Source organism: Scardinius erythrophthalmus, assembly GCF_964197995.2.
Source record: "Scardinius erythrophthalmus genome assembly, chromosome: 6".
NCBI lineage: Eukaryota > Metazoa > Chordata > Actinopteri > Cypriniformes > Leuciscidae > Scardinius > Scardinius erythrophthalmus.
The window spans coordinates 10,593,896-10,615,226 of NC_138226.1; the positions used below are offsets into that span (position 1 = coordinate 10,593,896).

At 36.6% G+C, this 21,331-nt stretch overlaps 1 protein-coding gene across 1 annotated transcript in view; it reads left to right on the forward strand.

Moving 5' to 3' along the window:
- erbb4b (erb-b2 receptor tyrosine kinase 4b) overlaps positions 1-21,331 on the forward strand; it is a gene marked incomplete at its 3' end in the record, with an annotated part of 371,526 nt that overhangs the window by 296,208 nt on the left and 53,987 nt on the right. Inside the window, exons 15-20 of the mRNA XM_081368808.1 lie at positions 5,617-5,771; positions 6,811-6,855; positions 11,424-11,556; positions 14,014-14,136; positions 15,251-15,349; positions 18,270-18,455. Of these exons, the coding sequence (XP_081224934.1) occupies positions 5,617-5,771; positions 6,811-6,855; positions 11,424-11,556; positions 14,014-14,136; positions 15,251-15,349; positions 18,270-18,455 (741 nt within the window). The remainder of the gene's footprint in view (positions 1-5,616; positions 5,772-6,810; positions 6,856-11,423; positions 11,557-14,013; positions 14,137-15,250; positions 15,350-18,269; positions 18,456-21,331) is intronic.

Sequence of the window (21,331 nt, forward strand, 5' to 3'; positions counted from 1 at the left end):
ACTTCACATTCCTAAAATATACCATTGGAGACCAAATGATCCAACTGACTTTTTCCAATAAGGAAAAACCATAAGCCTCTGAGGTGATGCAAGGCTTAGCTAAGCTGTTAAAATGTTTGTTGTTATTAGTGCAGATTAACTGCTGAGTGGTCTAACCTACCTGTGAAGCAATCAGCAACATCTGCTTCACAAAGGCATAATTAAACAACACTAACAAACAGTGTTTTGTGTGTGTGGAGAGGAAATGGAGATTTGTGTGCAGCAGGTGTCTGGAGAAGCAGCACAATTAACAGAAAAAGTGATGATGCTTTCTAGGTAACCTAGCCTTGGAGGAGTTTTACAGACACCTTTATCTCTGTGCCATGCTACACACGATTTTGGCAGACCCAGTGCCGTAATAAAATTGACTCGCAGGGCCATCATATTTCTTTCTCTTTTTTACTTACCAAGAAAGACAATAAGCTTTTTCAGAGCTATAGAACAAAATGATGAGTAAACCAGCTAAATGAGGAGGCATTTGGTAAGCTTTATGACAGCCTACAATGCATGCAAATTAAATTGTACAGTCAACATTCGCAATTAAAACTTAATCAGAAACAATACTAATTTACTTCCTCCAGGATTCTTTAATTAACATGCCCCCAAACTCAATGAATATCCAGAGTTTCCCCACTGGTAATTATGACATTCTGGTGACGTTCATGCACGCTATTCTCATAGCCATGATAATTCTGATAAGACTTGAAGGTAAAATAAATTCAATAGATTTATTAATATATTAAATGAATAATGCAATGCTGAATAGAGCGGCATGCTGCTCATGTAGTTGTGGTTGAGTGTTAAAGGGGTCATATAATGTCATTTTTGTACAAGTTATTATGATTCTTTAGGGTCTAAATTAAAAGTTTGTAATATACTTTAATTAAAAATTCTCATTAGTATTGTAAGAAAACACTAATTTTACCTGGTCAAAAACAGCTCTGTTTTCAGCACGCCGTTTAAAGGTGCTGTATGTAGCTCTTCTACCAAAACGAATCCTTTTTTTATTGCCTGTGTGTGAAGGGGTTGTAATCTCACATTAAAATTATCCACTTTGCGGGTTTTGCTATTACCTCTGAAAGCAAGTATTCTTATTTTTATGTGAAGCTCCCAGGTCGGATTTACCGCCAGTGACGTCACCTGCATGCGCGCTCCCGAGGCTCTCGCCTCTTCTAGCCTACTGACTTTGCACTCAACAGCGACGACACTGCAACTTATGACATGGACTTATGACTTATGCAACTTATGACATGTCTGATAACACTAAGAAACGACCTGCGCCCAGCAAAACACAGACTCCAACACAAACTCCACATATTGATAAAAAAACAAAACAAAATTTTTTTTCTGCTGAAGCTCGTAAGGCCAGACGTGAATCGGATGAAACACGGATCAACATCGGCAGGGCATTTGAATAATAGAGAAACCTTATCTACAAATCTAGAATGTAAGTTACATTTCCTGAAGAAAATGTGAAGTGGTGCTTGCAGTGACAGAATTCGGCACGGTTGCTAGGGTTCCATACTTATCATGGTACGAGCATGGAGCATTAGTTCAACGTCAAGCTGATAAAAGTAGCCTATTATTGTAACGTTGCAGTGGGAGTTTACCCGAGTTTCCAGCATGTTGTGGGATGCTTTGTGTGTTACGTCCAGTTGCGTCTCAGTCTGGCTGGTACCGACAGTGCTCGCTCATAAATTCGAGCACGCGCTTGTAAACTTATTGGTTGCAATCTGAAACATCACCGCTAGAGGCCACTAAAAACTACATACAGCACCTTTAAAGGTGCACTAAGTAACTTTTTTACCTTAACCGAACAGCTTCGAAGTCATTGGAATAATTATATGACTTGTTTCGGGTTGAATGGTGGTCGTGGCGCATCCCCCGAGCGCCTATGAGCGGAAAAACCACCCTTGCAACTTTCGGCCGGCGGGTCGCGTCAGGAAGTATCGCGTGATATCAGGTCTCGCGATGTAACAAATTGCTTTACGGCACTGCACACAAAGCTAGGAAAGCTTTGTCGGAGGACGAAAGAAAGGAAACAGCAGACTGACCGAGCAAGGAGTCAGACTCGAGTAAATATCGTTCTTGTTGATGGACTAGTAGACATCTTCAGAGGTTATCTGTGCCTGTTCGATGTCCGTAGCATTGTAACGCGTTCTTTCAGGAGGAGAAATAGGGATAGCTCCCTATTAGCGATTGGCATCTCACAACTTGCACTTTATTGGCATCTCACAACTTGCACTTTATTCCCCAGTCGAACTCGTGTAACTGTCTGTCACCCGTTCTACCATCCACATCTTTACTTGATAAACAAAAGTAGGATAAGAATGAGCATCGAACTGAAATAACCCGCATACGGGTGTTCGAGGTGCACATGATACAACACTGACTGCCGACGACAGTTCAACAGGGCGCACGCAGCTCTTAAAGGGGCCACACCTTATTTCCACTCATTACAGCTTCCATCCTATTGAACAGTGACCAGTATGCAGGGCGGAAGGGATCAGGCCGTGAGTGCAGAGACGGCTCTGCGCGAGTGCTATTTACGACAGTAACGTTAAATACAAGTACTCCACAGCGACTCTAGGGGTCGCTGTTTGACAAAAACGGAAAGCTGCATAGTGTGCCTTTAAGTGCATGTGTCTTTAAATGATAATGAGCTTTGCTCACCCCGCCCCTCTGTTCTGTGCGAACATCGTTTGTAACACAATAACCATAACACGTCGTTCATTATAAACGTGGGATTATGAATTATATTGAGAACGTCGTACATAGAAAACATGCCTTAATGTACCTGAGTGTAAAAATAAAGCATTGATATTGATCGTGGGCAATATTCCCTTCGGGGGTAGATAGTTCACCCAAAAATTAAACTTCTGTCACCATCAATCTTATGTTATTCCAAACCAGTACGACCTTTTTCTTTTGTGGAACCCAAATGAAGAGACAGTATTTTGTGAAACGTCTTTTTTGTCTATACAGTGAAAGTCAAAGGAGTCCAGTGTTATTTAGGACCCCATTGACTTTAATTATATGGACAAAAACATTCTTCCAAATGTCTTCTTTTGCACAGATGAAAGAAAGTCATACAGATTTGGAACAACATGAGATGTGTGTAAATGATGACAGGTGTCTTTTATGCTTACTCACGATGCATTTATTTGATCAAAAGTATAGTAAAACAGTAATATTGTTAAATATTTTTTGTTAAATATAACTGTTTTCTATTTTAACATATTTTGAAATGCAATTTATTCCTGTGATGGCGAAGCGGTATTTTAAGCAGTCATTACTCCTGTCTTGTTCCTTCAGAAATCATTGTAATATTCTGATTTGTTGCTTAAGAAACATTTCTTATTATTATCAAAGTTGACGTTTTGAGGAATTGAAAGTTAGAACAGCATCGAAATAGAAATCTTTTCTAACATTCTAAATGTCTTTAACCCTCTGGAGTCTGAGCTGTTTTCTGGGCCCTAGAGGTGTTCTGACATGCTCTGACATTTGTGCTTTTTTCAGTTATTTATAAACATGTTAATGGCAAAGGTGTAAATTCACTCTATATAGCACAAACAGGGCTACCAAAATATCTGATCAACATGCATGTATATGTTTGAATTTTTAAGAGAATAATGTTTATGCGTGGTTATTGGAAAAAATAAAAATGAAAGTTGCAGAAATAAGGCCACAAAACACATACTAAATATGTGGCAATAAGACTTTTGACTAAAGGATATCATCGCCTATAGTTTTTTCTTCTAAATTATGTGAAAATAGTCTTGCTTTATCGTTCACATAAAACCATACATTGATTTAAATTGATGTAAAACAGGTTTTGCTTGGAAAGCCAATATGCGAGGGGGGCGTGAACGAGGAGTGGTTTTCACCTGAATTACCACCCACTCTGCATAATGACTCTGTATAATGATGAGCCATTCACTCAGGTGTGACAACTGACTGAGCCACAATGCAAGGACCATTTAAGATTTTGCTTACATCTATCTTGTAAATATGTTTTGCTATTTTATTAAAAAGGTTACAATTACAACAATAATTACAATTTCAACAATATTTCAAGTGTACTCTTTCTTTGTAAAAAAAGATTATAGGCCTACATTTTATCTATGTATTCATTACTTTGAATATAGCCAACATTGGAACAGCTAACATCTTAGTTGATGACTTTATTTTTGACAAAAATAGTAGGCTATTTTATATATAGAAATTGCTAAACAAAAGCTTATTTGACGAGGCAGTATATTCTACAGTAAAAACTGTACCCAAATCTACTAAACAAAATGTTGTCTTTCATATTTCACCTGACTGTAACGTTGTTTTCATGAAATACGCTTACACACGCTTAAAATGATGATAATTAAGTGTAAAGATAGGTATTACTGAAAATATTTGGTGTTTGGGGTGAGGATTGGGGTTGATCCATTTATAAAGTAGCTGTTTTTTATTTATTTTTTCTGATGTGCACAAATAAGCGACAGGTATCATAAGATTTTCTTCTCCATGTTCCTTTTTTTCTATTCTTTTATTCGTTCACATGTAATAATGAATGAATGAATGAATGAATGAATGAATTTATGTATGACTTGTGCAATAAATAAATAAAAATATAAAAAAAATACGATAGGCTATTGACTCGCGATCTTCGCAGTAGGCTAGTGAACGCACCGGAGAAACGCACATTTATTAGGCTACATAGTTTTTTTGTTTTAGATGGTTTTGTTTAGAACCAGCTGTAAATGTAAATATATTTCACATTTTTTAGACATGTGAGGCGAGTAGGCTACGGTCTGGTTGATGATCTCCAGTTCAAGCACCTTATGTTGTGATTGCTAGCCTATATTTACTTTAAATCCAGGAAATTTGTTAATGAAAAAAATATTAAAATTAAGATACAATTGATACAAAACGAAATTCGTTTTAAAGAAAGGATTTGTACTTTCTGTTTTGAGGTATGTCACATCCTTGCAGAATATAAGTATTAATCATTTCTTAACTGTTAATATCGATGGAAAACTGTATGTTTACGGTCCTGAAGCTGTGTGTGTTGCGTGCTGCCTGGCTCCCACGGCCGCGTCTGGGTGCCGTCTGCTGCTTTATTGCATCAGAGGCGGTTTACAGCGTGAAATGAAGAGCAGCTGTAATTGCTGCAAGGCTTTTATTCATCTCTCACAAGAGATTCGCTCATAAAGAAGCACATATCAGCCTCGGTCTCACTGAGCACAGACAGATACGCTCGCATACAGATGTTCCTCAAGGTTACGTAGGCGCAGCATGCGTTTTCCACCCTTAATGGAACAAAACGGAGCATCTCTTCCTATTGTCCGCAAAGTGTTATTTGTCTTTCTGGTTGATGAGGTGTTCGGATGACTCTAAGGGTGCTTATATTGATATCCAAGCTAACAATTCCCCCTCTCCGGCCTCCTCTCTCCATATTACCTCCATAAATCCTGTGCCGGCTGATTGTTATGGTCATTGTGTTGGTGGTGAGGGATGGTTATTATCCATAGGTGCTGGTATTTTATGTGTCTCTTTCCTCCACTTTCTTTCTCTCTCTTGCAGGGTCCTGATCACTGTGTTAAATGTCTTCACTTTAAAGACGGACCCAACTGTGTGGAGAAATGCCCTGATGGCCTACAGGGAGCAAACAGCTTCATCTTCAAATATGCAGAGGCCAACAATGAGTGTCACCCCTGTCATGTCAACTGCACCCAGGGGTATGGACGTGTTTGTTAAATGTTTGCATTTTGTGAGAGTGTGTGGGAAATATATCTGTAGCAGTCCAGCTACTTCCTGTGCTTGTTTGCCACGTCAGTTCTAGCCTCAGGAACTTCAGAGAACCTATTTGTCAATGCACTGACCCTTTTTAGAGCTCTTGTGTCCTCGGAGCTGGCTGTGCATAAAGCATCATTAATTTTAGAGGAAGGAGTTTGCCCTTGCTGCGTCTCTGCAATCTAACTTTAGCCCTAAATGATAACCATCACACTCTCCGAATTTATCCGGCTGGGCACCTGCAACATAACCTCAGGCCCTTGGGGTTACATGAGAGACGGCTCAAATTTCCTGCAGAAAACCATTATCTCCTCAATGAATCTTCACACTGAGCCATGGATTCACTTTTCTTCCTCCTGTGTCACATGGAAGCCCTCATCCGCTGACTGTCTGATCTGGGATCGCTGTTAGCCAGGGACGATTAGTGACGTTAGCGGTTAGCTGACAAAACGACAGGGCTGTGAGCATCAGCGTGGAAGGGCAGGAATTTAGACGTCAATAAAACGACAGGAGAGGCAGTGTCTTGAAAATAGGTCTAGCACTAATAGATTTGATGAATTATGACCATTAAGACAGTCATTAGATTACATTCACAACCTTTCCTAGTCTTGTAAGTATGAGAAGGTTTAGACCGAGATCTTTGATCTCAACAGCATTACTGATTTGAACTTCAGTAGCATAAATTAAGTACGTACGTAAGTATGACTCGTTTCAAACTGGCTTTTTCAATGAATACCTTGCATGGTATTTTGTTCTTTATTAAAATATTTGAGTAAAAATTAATAAATGCAGCATTTTTATTGCTATGCATCGTTTTTTTTTTTTTTTTTTTTTTTTTTTGGTGCAGGATAAACATTTAAATAGTTAAATACTAATAAATATATAAATTTGAATAATTTTAAAAATATAAATACTTTAGAAAACTTTAGATATATTTGTGTGTGTGTTTATTTGTTAATTTGTTTTCTTTATTTATTGTTTCAGATGCACAGGGCCTCGTCTGCAAGACTGCATTGGCATGATGGACAGGTACACTCATTTTATATATATGTATATATGTTTGGCTTTTTCACCTTTAATGGACAGAAAACAATGGGAGAGAAGAGAGGGCAGTAGTGCCTTGAGCCAGGACTTGAAGTAGGGTCACCCATTTCTCAGATTTATTTTTATTTTATTTTTATTTTATATATATATATATATATATATATATATATATATATATATATATATATATATATATATATATACTATAAGTCTAAATCTATGTAACATAAATGATGCCCTGTAGCAACACTACTGTGTGTTATACACTCACACTACCAAAAAACAGTGATTTCCACTGTCAGTAGGTTTGCAAGGTCAGAATTCTGGCACAGGTTCTCGTCCTCCCTTAAGCCATCATTTATTCATGGTATCTATTTTGGTTTTCTGCCCAATGTCCAACAGTTGATTCTAGTCACACTGGCTGGCATCAATAGAAAATCACTGTGACTGGAGATCCTTTACACCACACAGTTCTACAGACAGTTCACACACACACACACACAGTTATGTCATATTGGTGATTCAGTCACAAGACCTCTGTGCACTAAACAGTGGGCTCCATATGTCTGAGACTACATTGAAAATCTCTGACATTTTTTTTTTATTAAAAAATAATAAATAATATAATATAAATAATTAAGTTTCGGGTTTTTTTTAAGCACTGATGCCGAATGAAGAAATATTAATTGTAATTTTAATATTTTATTAAGTATTTTATTTTTTATTTTGAATTTCTTGGTTAATATTTAAATAAGCAAATGTGTGACTTTGATCACATGAAGTTTCACTCAAATAGTTATGCTGTAGTACAATTTTTAATGAAATGTTATATTAAATGAACAAAGCTTGCAAAATAGAGGTATTTTCACTAGTGATTTCTCACTGTACATTAAAATTCATCCTTCACTGGCTGCGTACAGTGCAAGGCTCTAGGTTTGTCAAACCCAGCTGCATCTGATTGGCCTAATTCCTGTGTTGATGACATCATTAACACACACACACTCACACACACTGCTCATTGTTTTAGTGCCAGCTGCCTTTCAAGACAGAGCTCTGCTTTAACACAAAAATGCACGGTGGGGAAAAAAAAAAGTTATATAATGACCAGGCCACAGTTCTGTGATTAATGTGCTGCTCTGAGGTGTGTGTGTGTGTGTGTGTGTGTGTGTGTGTGTGTGTGTGTGTGTGTGTGTGTGTGTGTGTGTGTGTGTGTGTGTGTGCGTACATTTGCTTCATGGCATATTTGATAAATTGATATCACTTTCTTTTGTTCTCATGGGAAAGCTGGAACAAAATACCATTAACTGCTCAGAGCAAATGTGTTTGCTGTTTCATGTCCACCATAGTGGTATACACAGTCCTGGCAGGGGAGGGAAGCCAAAGCTAGAAATCGTTTGTCTCGACCTCACACATCACAACCACAGGCTGCTTGATGTGTATTGAAAACAACTAGGGCAAAAGCTTCTCACAAGATGCAATCTGATTAGCTCTTTTTGGGATATTTTTTTAGAGTCAGTGAGCGCAGGTTTATATCAACTGAGATATAAAGTCTTGTTCAGAGGTTCAGAATGAGCAGAATGAGCTGTAATGTGGACCAGGATTTATATCAAGACTATTCGCTTTCTCTCTCACACACACACATATATATATATATAGTTTTGTCCTGTCCTAATAGTGTATTATAGTGCAGGATATGTAGTGTATACTTGTTGTTTGGAAAGACTTTCAGAGTAAAGGCTTGAGGGAGTAATCCTGATAAAACACATTGCTATCCTTGGAGACCAAACACGCTCAGGAGAGAGTTGAACATCTCTCGTGTGAACAAGATGAGAGGCAGGTGATAGTCAACACTCACAACAGCCTGCAGAGTCAGGTAAAGAGGATGTTTTTCACAACGAAAAGCATAAGTGACTATTTAATGCCATTTGTATATGTATCTGTATATTATGCATGTGTATTAAAAAAAAAAATCTTAGTGACCTCAAATTTTTTAATTTGTCTAGATATTCTACATATTATTAAGTAAAATAATTAAGTTTATATTAGATTTTTTTTGTAATATATGTTTTGTTTTGTTTTTTCAGCTAATATGTCTATATAATACTACCGCAGAACTGTTTCAATATCAGTAATACTGGATGGTTGGGTCATGTCTTGTCTTGCCTAGGGCATCAGAATCCCCGCCGTACCTCCAAAAATCCTTGTTGAACCTCTCTGTAATGTGTATTCTAAGTGTTTCTCTCCAGAGTCTCTCTTGCACAATTGGAAAAGACATGGCAGGTTACATAAAACAAGATGTCAGACATCCTGTCCTCCTTCCCCTGCAATATATACGGCAGTGGCACGGTGCGTGCTGACAGCAATGCAGCATCAACATAATTGCCTGCTCATTGTCAGTGCGAAAGAAGCTCGCTCACGCATGTGGGATCTATACACTCACACAGGCTTCGGTGGGTGATGGTATGCACTCGGCTATGGTCTCCGTGGCTCATAAGCTTTGTATTCTGACTGCAGATCAATATCAAATTAACGGGAGAGATTCTCACCTCGCCCATAGATAATCTAGCAGTCTATCGCTCATCATGCCTGAGCAATGCTTCACTGTCCCCACCTCACTGAGTGAAAATTCATTTCCATTCCACAAACTTACAGTTCCAAATTTACACAGGAGGGAAAACCAAACACAAACGCCTTCCGTACAGAGGTGTACACGTAAGAAGCAACTGGATGAGTTTAACGGAATAGAAAAAAACACAAGGATATCCATTTTTAACACATGATGTAATTACACCGTAATTAAAGGCATAGTTCACCCAAAAATGAAAAAACTGTCATTAATTACTCACCCTTATGTTGTTCCAAACCCATAAAACCTTCATTCATCTTTTGAACACAAATAAATATATTTTTTATGAAATCTGAGAGCTTTCTGTCCCTCCACTGACAGCTATGCAACTGACACCTTGACTCTTCAAAAAGTTCATAAAGAGATCGTAAGACTAATCCATATGAATTGATTGATTTAGTCCAAATTTTCTGAAGAGACGCTTTATATGATGAACAGATTTACTTAATTTGTACATTGATCTGCGAACATAAACAGAAGCTTGACCAAATCTGCTTGATGTGCGAGAACAAACATCGTTGGTTCTTGCGGAAGCTCAACGTGTTTAGCCTCCATTTACCAGTTGATGATTGTTTATGTGTAAACAAAAGCCTACATTCTGTTGCTCATCATATACAGGAAAGCAATTGTGTCTTTTGGACTAGTTTTACGATGTCTTTATGAACTTTTTGAAGTGCAAAAGTCAGTTGTGTAGATCTTTATTTGAGTTTTTTTCCGAAGATGAATGAAGGTCTTGTGGGTTTGGAACAGCGTGAGGGTGAGTAATTAATGACAGAATTTTCATTCTTGGGTGAACTATCCCTTTAAGATATTACATTTGCTGTAAGCAGTTTGTTTTATCGAATAACCAAAAGAAAATTCTACAACCTGTCAGAAATCATAAGTGTCCTGAGAAATCACCAGCACAAGACACTGTAATTTGTAAAAGTGGGTCAATTACTTTTTTTTTATTTGTTTTTCTGATTAGTCCTTCAACAATTGATGTTCATTGCATAAAATGTAGCTATTTTGAACTTAATATTGTTTCTTAATGCAATGCTAATTATACAAGATACAAAAACAAATGGCAACTTTGAGATGTAAAATTCCAAGATATCCATCCAGCAATTATAAAACAGCAAAGTTGGAACATGAGCACATCTTGTGTGTACACAGCTTATATGCTTAAATCCTTTCTCCCAGAAAAACTAAAAAGAAGACTTGGGTCCATGATAATACCCCTCAAATGACGAGTCTACTTTATATCCATGTGCTGTCAGAAATACGGGTGAAAAAAAGTGCTGAGACAATTACATGATAAGATTGGCAGTCTAAAGAGTTGGATCTTAATGAAAGACCTGTAATAGTACAGCATGTGCTGTGTTTTGTATGCAGTCAGTCCTGATTTAGTGCTGCCGTTGAATTAGGCCTTTCATTAATGCTAAGGGAACATTTTCAGACGGAGATTCAAACTGAAACCTCAAAGTACAGCCCAGAGAAGACTGATGCAAGATGACTGCAGTTGGAAAGGTTTTTTGCAGACACATCCAACTAAATATCTCATTTCTTTCTGAGAGTGAGGCTTTGTTCATGTTCCTTCTCATTTAAGGGATGTTGGCAATTCTCAGCCCGCTCCTCTGATGGGTTTCTCTACTGATCTGTACAGCTCTTTTGTTCTTCTGTAGTATGTGTCAGCGGTTCTCAACTATAAATATAAGTCTGTTGAGTTTTTCCAAAAATGTTGTATGTAATAAATAAATAAATGGATGTTATTATTTATTCTTACATTTCAATGTTTCATTTTAATGATATCCGATTTTGAAATATCTTAGTCATGAAGCAGAACCAGTTGATAAGCTCTGGTTTACGTGATATGGGACCAATTACCCAGTAGTTTATTGTTATTGCTTATGGCTAATGTTTATTTTCTCTCCCGTGTTTCCCTCAGGACTCCCCTCATTGCGGCTGGGGTTATTGGGGGATTGTTTGTGGTGATCATCGTGGGCCTGAGTGTTGCCATATCAGTCAGAAGGAAGAGCATCAAGAAGAAGAGAGCCTTGAGACGCTTCTTGGAGACTGAGGTTAGACACAGTACTTTCAGCCCTTTACAATCTTTTCTCTCTCTTTTTTTTTTTTTTTTTTTTTACCAGCATGCATTCAGAAAACAGACAGAAGACTTCCTAAAGACTGTTCTCTCAGCCAATTCCATGAAGCCTGAAAACCAGAAGGACCTTAACAGTAACAATCATAGTCTGTTGATTGATAACCAGCTGTTTGTATTTAATTGTCAAAAGCTACAAAATGACGTGATATTTTGTAACAAAATGTTACAAAATGTTACAAAATGACAAAAACTAAGGTATTAAACAGTATTTTAGGCTGCGTTCACACTGTGTGCCTTAGTGCTCAATTCTGATTTATTGCTCAGATCTGAAATTTTTTTGTATAGCTGTTCACATTGTTTTTTTAAATGTGACCAATATTAGATTCCATTGTGGACAGATCATGGTCCTGAACTGACCCGGGTGCGCAAAAAAACGGTAGAACACGACACACAGCAGGCTGTCATACGGAAATAAACACAGAGGACATTAGATTAAGTGATTATGTGTTTATTTATAGTGTGATCTGCCGCGGAATCCAGCGAATTTATGCACAGGCAATATATAAATAAAAAAAAGAGCAGAGTTTTTAAACATTTATGATATGACCCTCAGGTTTTGCTTGTATATAGAGCTGTCACTGTAAAAATTTTAAGTTCTGACACATCACTGTCCTTCCACTGACTACCAATCGCAACTGAAGTGACTCCCATGAGTGCAGAATTGTGACGAATGTTGCTCTAGAGTGTCATAAAGGTCACATGAATTCCGATATGACTGTTCAGACTGAGGTCACATTGCTAAACATCTGACCTGTATCAGATTTAGGACCACATATGGAAGTGGCACAAATCAGAATAAAAAAAAAAATCTGATTCCATGTGGTTTGTGCCGCTCACACTGTCATGACAAAAACATATCTGAGTCACATCAGATTTGATAACAGAGTTGCAAGAATAGCAAACCTCAATGTAAAATTAATATAAAATAGAAAACAGCATATATATTATTTAGTTTGGCCTACTGAGTTTGTTCATCCACAATTTTTGAAGGTTAATCACTCCCTTTTACTGACCATTTATTGATATTAATTACTTCATTCTCTTGTAGGCCCTATTTTGTACCTTTTTCATGGTTAATTAAGTTAATTAAGATTTCTATAACCGAAACATAGTTCAACTTTATACAAGTTCTAAAGACAGTTAAAAGTACCTAACTCAATCTGTTTTGATTACTATGTAAACCTCATGAACAGTCAAACTGAATTATTCCAATGCTGAGGATAATAGCCTCTCTTTGCACCTCTTTTTAAAGAGATTGTATGTGTTAATTAAATGAACATTAATGAGAAGTCGTGTCCTTGCTGGTGGGATGTTGGCCTCTCTTATGGCTTATTTTTTCTCTTAATGCTTACTGTTTCTGTCCTTCCTTTTCATTTACTCAATCTCCTTCTATCCATACTCTTAATATTGTTGTTTATTTTTCATATCACAGTGTGGGTGGAGGGTTCATAATAGTGCAGGTTGCGCAAGGATCCCGCGTTTCTGTGCCCGAAGGTTCCGACCTCTCGTCTTCATGCGTACATATATCCTTATGGCCTCAGGCTTTGAACGGAGAGTATAATGCTCTCCTCAGATACTCCATAGAATAATCTGGAGCTGGCCCACGCATGCCACATAAGAAAGCACGTATTTGTGAAAATGGACATCATGTATGCCAATAACACAAATGGTCTTGAGCGTTCCCATATCTCAATTTTCACCGGAATAGGGTGTTCCTATCACTATAAATTTATATTAAGTTGGAGCAACACAATGCCACTTAGGTTTTTCAGCACCACGGACAGCTGATCTTTGTTTCAGCACCGCCTGTAGCGGACAGCTCCCCGGATCACAGCTCGTCCTCTCCCCTGGCTCTCCTCCGCCTTCTGTGTTCTGGCTCCTGATTTACAATTCCATTTAAATGAAGAAGTGCTATTGTTTTTTAATCAGGCGCTGTGATGAGCCGGGGGACGCCGCAAAGGGTCGATAGAACGGCTGATTTACGCTCTCTCTCTATCTCTCATTTTCTCTTACGCTTCCCAATCTCTCCTGCACACTTTCTCCCTTCATATTTTTATCAGGATAACCTTCTCTATTTCTGTCTTTCTTTCCTGTATCTTCTCTCTTTGCTTTTTCCTCTTATCTCTGTCCCTCTCTCTCTCATCACATTTCGATAGTTCCTTTATCACCAGGGTTTTTTATGCATTGAGTGAACTCCCAAACTCTTATATGCGCCACATAATGGCACAGCAAGACTAAATAAATTACAAGGAATTCATACACTATTGTCTGGGCTATTCAATTTATTTGAGTTATGGCCAAATGTTCATTGATTGTCCAGATTGATTTTAGCGTCACTGACAGCATCTTCCGTCCGTTGCTTTGTGTGTCTCAGTTGGTGGAGCCTCTGACGCCCAGCGGTGCGGCCCCAAACCAGGCCCAACTGCGCATTCTGAAAGAGACTGAGCTGAAACGGGTGAAGATTCTGGGAGCCGGGGCCTTTGGCACCGTCTACAAGGTAATGACATCAAAGAGGAGACAGAGGGAACTGAAGAAAGATCTGTGCAGCCCGTATATTTTGATTAGGAAAGCATTATTGTAACTATTGCACATACATTTGCTGGAAGGTTATCAAAACTCTTTAAGGGATAGTTCGCCCAAAAATGAAAATTCTGTCATTAATTACGCACCCTTATCTCGTTCCAAACCCGTAAGAAAAAGTTTTTTTCTAATGAAATCTGAGAGCTTTCTGTCCCTCCATTGACAGCTACTAATCCATATGAAATGAGCGGTTTAGTCCAAAGAGACACGATGGCTTTATATAATGAACAGATTGAATTTAGGCTTTTATTCTATTATTTTATTAGACTTTTAGAACTTTTTAAGCGTCAAAGTGGTATTTGCATAGCTGTGAATGGAGGGACAGAAAGCTCTCAGTTTTCATCAAAAATATCTTCATTTGTGTTCTGAAGATGCACAAAAGTCTTACGGGTTTTGAATGACATGAGGGTGAGTAATTAAAATGAAAATTTTGGGGTGAACTATCCCTTTAACACTAAATATTCATTTGTTTTTATTTTATTTATTTTTTGTGCATAACTATGAACATGAAAGATAGTGTCCAAAAGTTTTTTAAATAATTGTATTCAGCAAAGATGTATCAACATTTACATTGTTAAAAAAAATTAATATATGCTGTTCTTTTGAACTTTCTATTTATAATAGAATTTCCACAAAAATATTAAGCAGCACAACTGTTTTCTAAAGATTAGAGTATTGGCTGCTGAAAATTAAAACAAATGAGCCTTGGTGAGTATAAGAGACCTCTTTCAAAAGCATTAAAATATTTACCAACCCCAAACATTTGATCTGTAGTGCACTTCAAATCAATATCAAAACTCATGAAAATATTATACTTACTTTGAAGGAGGTATTTGAGTGTAGGCTCGTTTTAACCACCTAACAACCATCAAGAACATCTTAGCAGTGTGTTAAGAACAACTCAGAAGACTTTATCAACAATCTAGCGTCAATGCATGCTAGTTTTGCATGAGCATTTGCATTTTCTACAGTAAAAAAAAAAAAGTGCAATTCCTCCCAGTCATTTTTTTTTTTTTTTTTTGTGATTTCAGGGTATCTGGGTTCCTGAGGGTGAGACTGTGAAGATTCCCGTGGCCATAAAGATCTTGAATGAGGCGACGGGCCCCAAAGCCAATGTAGAGTTCATGGATGTGAGTGTCACTCTGTTGCAAGGCTTGCAGCTGTAGTTTGTGTAATTTCACTAAGCGAATATTCAGCTCTTTAGTAGTTCAAAAGGAAAAATGCATGTAAACCTTGAAACATCCTCTTAGATGATGCAAGGACTATGAAACACTTACCAAAGACCCTTACACACACGTTGAGTGCAATCTAAAACAGGTTATTTCTGCTTATTTGCGTGTAGAATGTTGCGTCTTTTTCATGTTAGTGATGCATGTGTTTGTTTTCATTAAGATATTTGAGCATATGTGCATGCATTAAAGCATCCTCTCCGTGACTCCCCCACATAAGGTATTTCCCACAATTCATCAGTGTTAAGGGGCATTTCACTTTCAGAATATTCTTAGGGGTTTGTAGATGAACAGATCCACTCATACTGCGCTTAAACAACAGAAGCACGTGAAGGCGGATCAGACGTGTAGACGCTGGCCTCCGCTGTTGATTGGACGGGCACGCAATCATCTCAGCAGCTGGAGAATAGCAGGAGTGTGAATGCTCATTATATAACTGTCAAGTGTGTCATTTTATGTAGTGCTCAGATAATGGGTTTGTGTGTGTGTTTGTGGATGTTGGATGTGTGCTACACACCATGTTATTTTTTCAAAATGTTCAAACAAACGTAATAGGATCCCTCCAAGGCCTGAAATCATATTAATGGCTGAGGTATCTTTTATTGCAGTAATATAACCTTATGGCCCAGGGTTTGGAAATTATTTCTGAATTATCCCCTCAGCTGTTTGTGGAAATTATATGTATTTTTTTATGTTCTGCATTTTCTTAGTCCCTGATACTTTTATACTCTGTGCCATTTTTTGTTTGGACCACAGGTTAAATATGTTGGATATAAACTGGAATTTGGATCATAAATGTCTTCTCGTTTAGTAAGATGCTTCACGCATTTCTTATTTTTGACTAGATTTACTTAATCACACTGTACTGAAGCACAGTAACTGAAATAGACAAGCATAAAGATTTTGTTAAATTTTGTAGATGCTCATCTTCAGCATGCAAGTGTGCAGTGTTAGTGATTTATGGGGAATAAGTCTGCCTTGTAAATCCTCCAGCTTACGCAAGTGTCGTGAAACAAAGCGAATAAATCCAACACTCATTTTGCAGACTATACTTATTGCAGCAGACTATATGGGGCTGTTTTACTTATGAATCTCAGTGGGACGTCATGGGTGTGTGTTTCAACATGCATGAGAAGTGCTTCAGAACAAATCTTTAAGAAATTGTCTTTGCTAAAGCTGTCTGTTACATGCATTTACTTCTGTTTTTTGAAATTTAAACATGCTCTCATTTGTCAAATATAAGACACTGCCATTCATTCTCACATATTTGTTGCCCAATAAGATCATGCACTGTTTATCTTGCTTCAGAATGTGCCATCTTTTAACTGATAATATTGTTGGACTGAGCTGTGTAACAATAAATCGCACTACCGTTTAAAAGTGTGTGGGGTCAGTGAGATTTAGCAAGGACACATTAAATTGATCAAAAGTGACAGTAAATACATTTATAATGTTACAAAAGATTTCCATTTAAATAAATGCAGAAAAGGGTTATTTAAAACTGTAATTATATTTCACAATATTACTGCTTTTACTGCTTTTTTAAATGCAGCCGTGGTGAGTATTAGAGACTTCTTTCAAAAACATCATTTTTAAAATGTTTATATATATATATATATATATATATATATATATATATATATATATATATATATATATATATATATATATATATATATATTCCCCTAAACTTTTGTACAGTAATATTTATACTGCTGTTCAAAAGTTTGGGATTGGTAAGATTTTTTTATGTTTTTGAAAGAGGTTTCTTATGCTTACCCAGGCTGCATTTAGTTAACCAAAAATACAATAAAAACTGTAATATTGTGAAATATTATTATAGTTGAATTGAAATTAAATGAAAACTGGTGTGTAAAAAAAACAAAACATCAGGAATCTTTGATGAATATAAAGTTCAGAAGAACCCCGTTTATCTTGAATAGAAAGCTTTTGTAACATACAATACCGTTCAAAAGATTGGGGTCAGTACGATTTTTTTTGGAAAGAAATAAATACTTTTATTCAGCAAGGATGCATTAAATTGATCAAAAGTGACAGTAAAGACATTTATAATGTTACAAAAGATTTCTATTTCAGATAAATGCTGTTTCTTGCTATTCATCAAAGAATCCGGGAAAAACAACTGTAAGTGTACACAATTCAACATTGATAATAATAAGTAATGTTTCTTGAGCAGCAAATCAGTATATTAGAATGTTTTCTGAAGGATCATGTGACACTGAAGACTCGAGTAATGATTTCCCAACACAGGACTAAATTACATTTAAAAATATATTCAAATAGAAAACAGTTATTTTAAACTGTAATAATATTTCACAAATTTTTTTTACTGTATTTTGGATCAAATAAATGCAGCCTTGGTGAGCAGAAGAGACTTATTTAAAAAACATAAAAAAATCTACCGATCCCAAACACGTTTTCAACAGTGAATGTATATATATATTTATATATATATATATATATATATATATATATATATATATATATATATATATATATATATATATATATATATATATATGTATATATATATATATATATATATGTATATATATATTTATATATATATATATATATATATATATATATGTATATATATACTGTATATATATATATATATATATATACTGTATATATATATATACATACTAAAAGCTAAAAGAACCAGCTGTGTTTACTTAATAAAAGAACAGTTTAAGACATTTACCTTACATGCTGTAAAATCTAACATTTAATCCACTCATTGTAATTGATGGATTATGGATTCCTGTGCTCTGAGTCGCTGTTTTTTTCCCTCCAGGAGGCTCTGATCATGGCCAGCATGGAGCACCCTCACTTGGTGCGGTTACTGGGTGTGTGTCTGAGCCCAACCATTCAGCTGGTCACTCAGCTCATGCCCCACGGCTGTCTGCTGGACTACGTGCACGAGCACAAAGACAACATCGGCTCTCAGTTACTGCTTAACTGGTGTGTTCAGATCGCCAAGGTAAGACACCCCAAATCCTGATTGAACCAGAGATTTAGAGATCTACTTAAATGCAACATTAGTTGAGACCACTCTTATTTATCTTATATTTCTGTGGCCATTGATATGGCTCATGTTTTTATTCAGAAGTACTAATAATTTGTACATATTAAATTCTTCCCAGTCATGCAGTGAGCATCATTTTTGCCATATTTCTTTGATATTGGACTCCCAACCCCATCTGCTGTCTGTACTACTTTGTTCATCTTCCTCCCACTCCAATGGTGGTCATATTTCCTCCTCTCGGTGTCTCCCAGACTGAGAGTGCATGTGACTGATCTCAGAGCAGCAGCACCTCAAAGGCTGCTGGGATAGATAAGCAGCGTACAGCACGCTCTGTCCGATCTGAGCTCATAGTTGTATCTGTGTGCTTTGCTTTTTGTCACTCAAAACAAAACCTCTGACACCTCTGAGATGCAGAACTGTATATCAATTCTGTGTGTGTGTGGGAGGGGGGTTAAAACAATGATTTAAGCAGAACAGTAACAGAGCTATTTCAGGAATTATTGTTTACAAAATATTCTTAAAAGGAAAAGAAAAAAGGTATCTTGAATATGAGTGCACCGGGTTACACAGGAGTTACATCACAGGTGGTAGGTGACATGAAAATTTAAGCAGAGACTGCAGTGTGAACTGATATACTTCAGCTAAAACTATTTTAAAGTGAACATGAAATGGTGTTTGCAGCCTGAATTGTATTTGATTATTTAAAAAAATAAGTAAAAAAATAGCGAGGGAGAGAAAGGGTACAAACAGTACCTTTTAAAAATGTGGGGTCCGTAAGATTTTTAAAATATGTTTGAAAACAAACCATGTTCACCAAGGCTGCATCTATCTATCTATCTATCTATCTATCTTTGCGAGTTACATTTTTACGGAGCCCCTTATGGGACATGGTGAAGAAAAAAAGTATGAGCAAATGTTTCGCGTTTCCCCGAGAAACTTTGCGTTCGCTCGCAAAATGTTTGCGTTCTCCCGAGAAACGTTGCATTCACTTGCAAACCACACAATAAAAATTTGTGAGAGAACCCAAAAGCATTGGCTTTTTATTTTTCCTCCCATCTAATTTTTTTTTTTCAACCACCATGTCCCCTTAGAGATATATTTTAGACTCTTTTTTTTTTTTAAGAAACATTTGTGAATGATTCATGACTCACTCAAACAGTCAGCCCTTTGTCACTACCTACTTGGGTAACTATGTAGCATGCAGAAAGTGTTACTGAAAAACAAATAATAATGAATATAATAATAAAATATATTTTTTTATAATACATACATTCTCTAATGCATACAAATAAACATTATAACCAATAGAAATGAATGTCCATGTTAGCCACTGCTGGTGTGAGCTTAGCCTTGTATTGTACAGATGAGCAGACAAAAGCCAGATTCAACTGTTTAAATAAATCTCATGCATTTAAATCATAGTTTAAGAGGGCTAGTTGGTATTCAGGTGTTTGGTTGCTGTACTCACATGACCACTTCAGAGGCTTTCCAAATCAGCCATGCAGAAAAAAGATTTTAGGCACAATACTTTTAAGAAATGTTAACCTGAAGTAATACAACTGGAGGTTATTATTTATGTATTAGGCTCACCTTATGATAGTCTTTCTAGGAGCAGGCTGCAGTGTGGGAGTAAAATCAGACAGTGTCTGACCTGTTCTTTTCAATATAAAACGAGCAAAACGAGCCAAGGCTTTAGAAATGTCACCTCATATACTCGTGGTGTTAAATTACTGGCTTCACAATAATACCATAAACCAACCTTTCACCGATGCATTATACAAAGATATAGAGAGGTATTTCAGTTAGCCAATTCCTTGGACACATACAGTATATTAAGCCCTATTGCAAACAACCGCGGTGATTGTGGATGTGGATCTTTATCAGTGAAACAGGGCTTTGGTGTCTCTGAAACTGTGTGTTTTACATACCATTTATTTGAATCCATTGCACAAAGTTGGCCATTTACTATACACCAACTCATTTTGAGAAGAAAAAAATCATTTTTTACTTATGTTTTGTTGTGGTCCATGCATTATTGATGAAGCAAAACCGTGGTATATGCATTATTTACAAGTACCTTATTACAGACATAGAGTGTGTTGTTTTTGCAATGCCCTCTTCATGCAGCTTCTCTGACATACACTCATACTCAAACAGTGTGTGTGTGTGTGCGTGTGTGCGTGCGTGCATGCGTGCGTGCGTGCGTGCGCGTGTGTGTGTGTGCATTAGGCCACCTGGCTATGAGGAGTTTCTTCTAATGAGGCCAGAGGAAAAGAAAAAAGTCAAATAAACAGAGAAAGGACAATCAGGTTTGAGAGATAGTTGTGTAGTTATGTAGTTTTGTAGTTATGTATAGTTGTGTAGTTGTGTAGTTATGTATACATATATGATAACAAGAACTCAGTTGTTTTTGGAGACAATGATGAATTGCCTATTGTCCTTGTGACAATTATTCAAGTACTTGCGCACTAGACACTTAGTGCCATCTTCTTTAATGCAAGGCACTTATATATATATATATAGAGAGAGAGAGAGAGAGAGAAAGAGAGAATTTTTTTATATATATATCTGTTATATTATTTATTATTTATATCGTTAGAATCTATCAAATATACAAATATATATTTACATATTTTTTCCTTTACAGAAATTAAATAAAAGATTTTTAACTATTTTGGTGGAATTTTTTTTCTTTGCAAAAAACAAAACAAAAAATACAACCGTGTTATTGATGGTTTCAAGAGCAAACATTTAAGTTTGTAAGGCATTAAAAAATGGATGTACAAAATCAAAATTTTTCAGTAAGAACACAGCCCTGTCCCTTAAGGCCA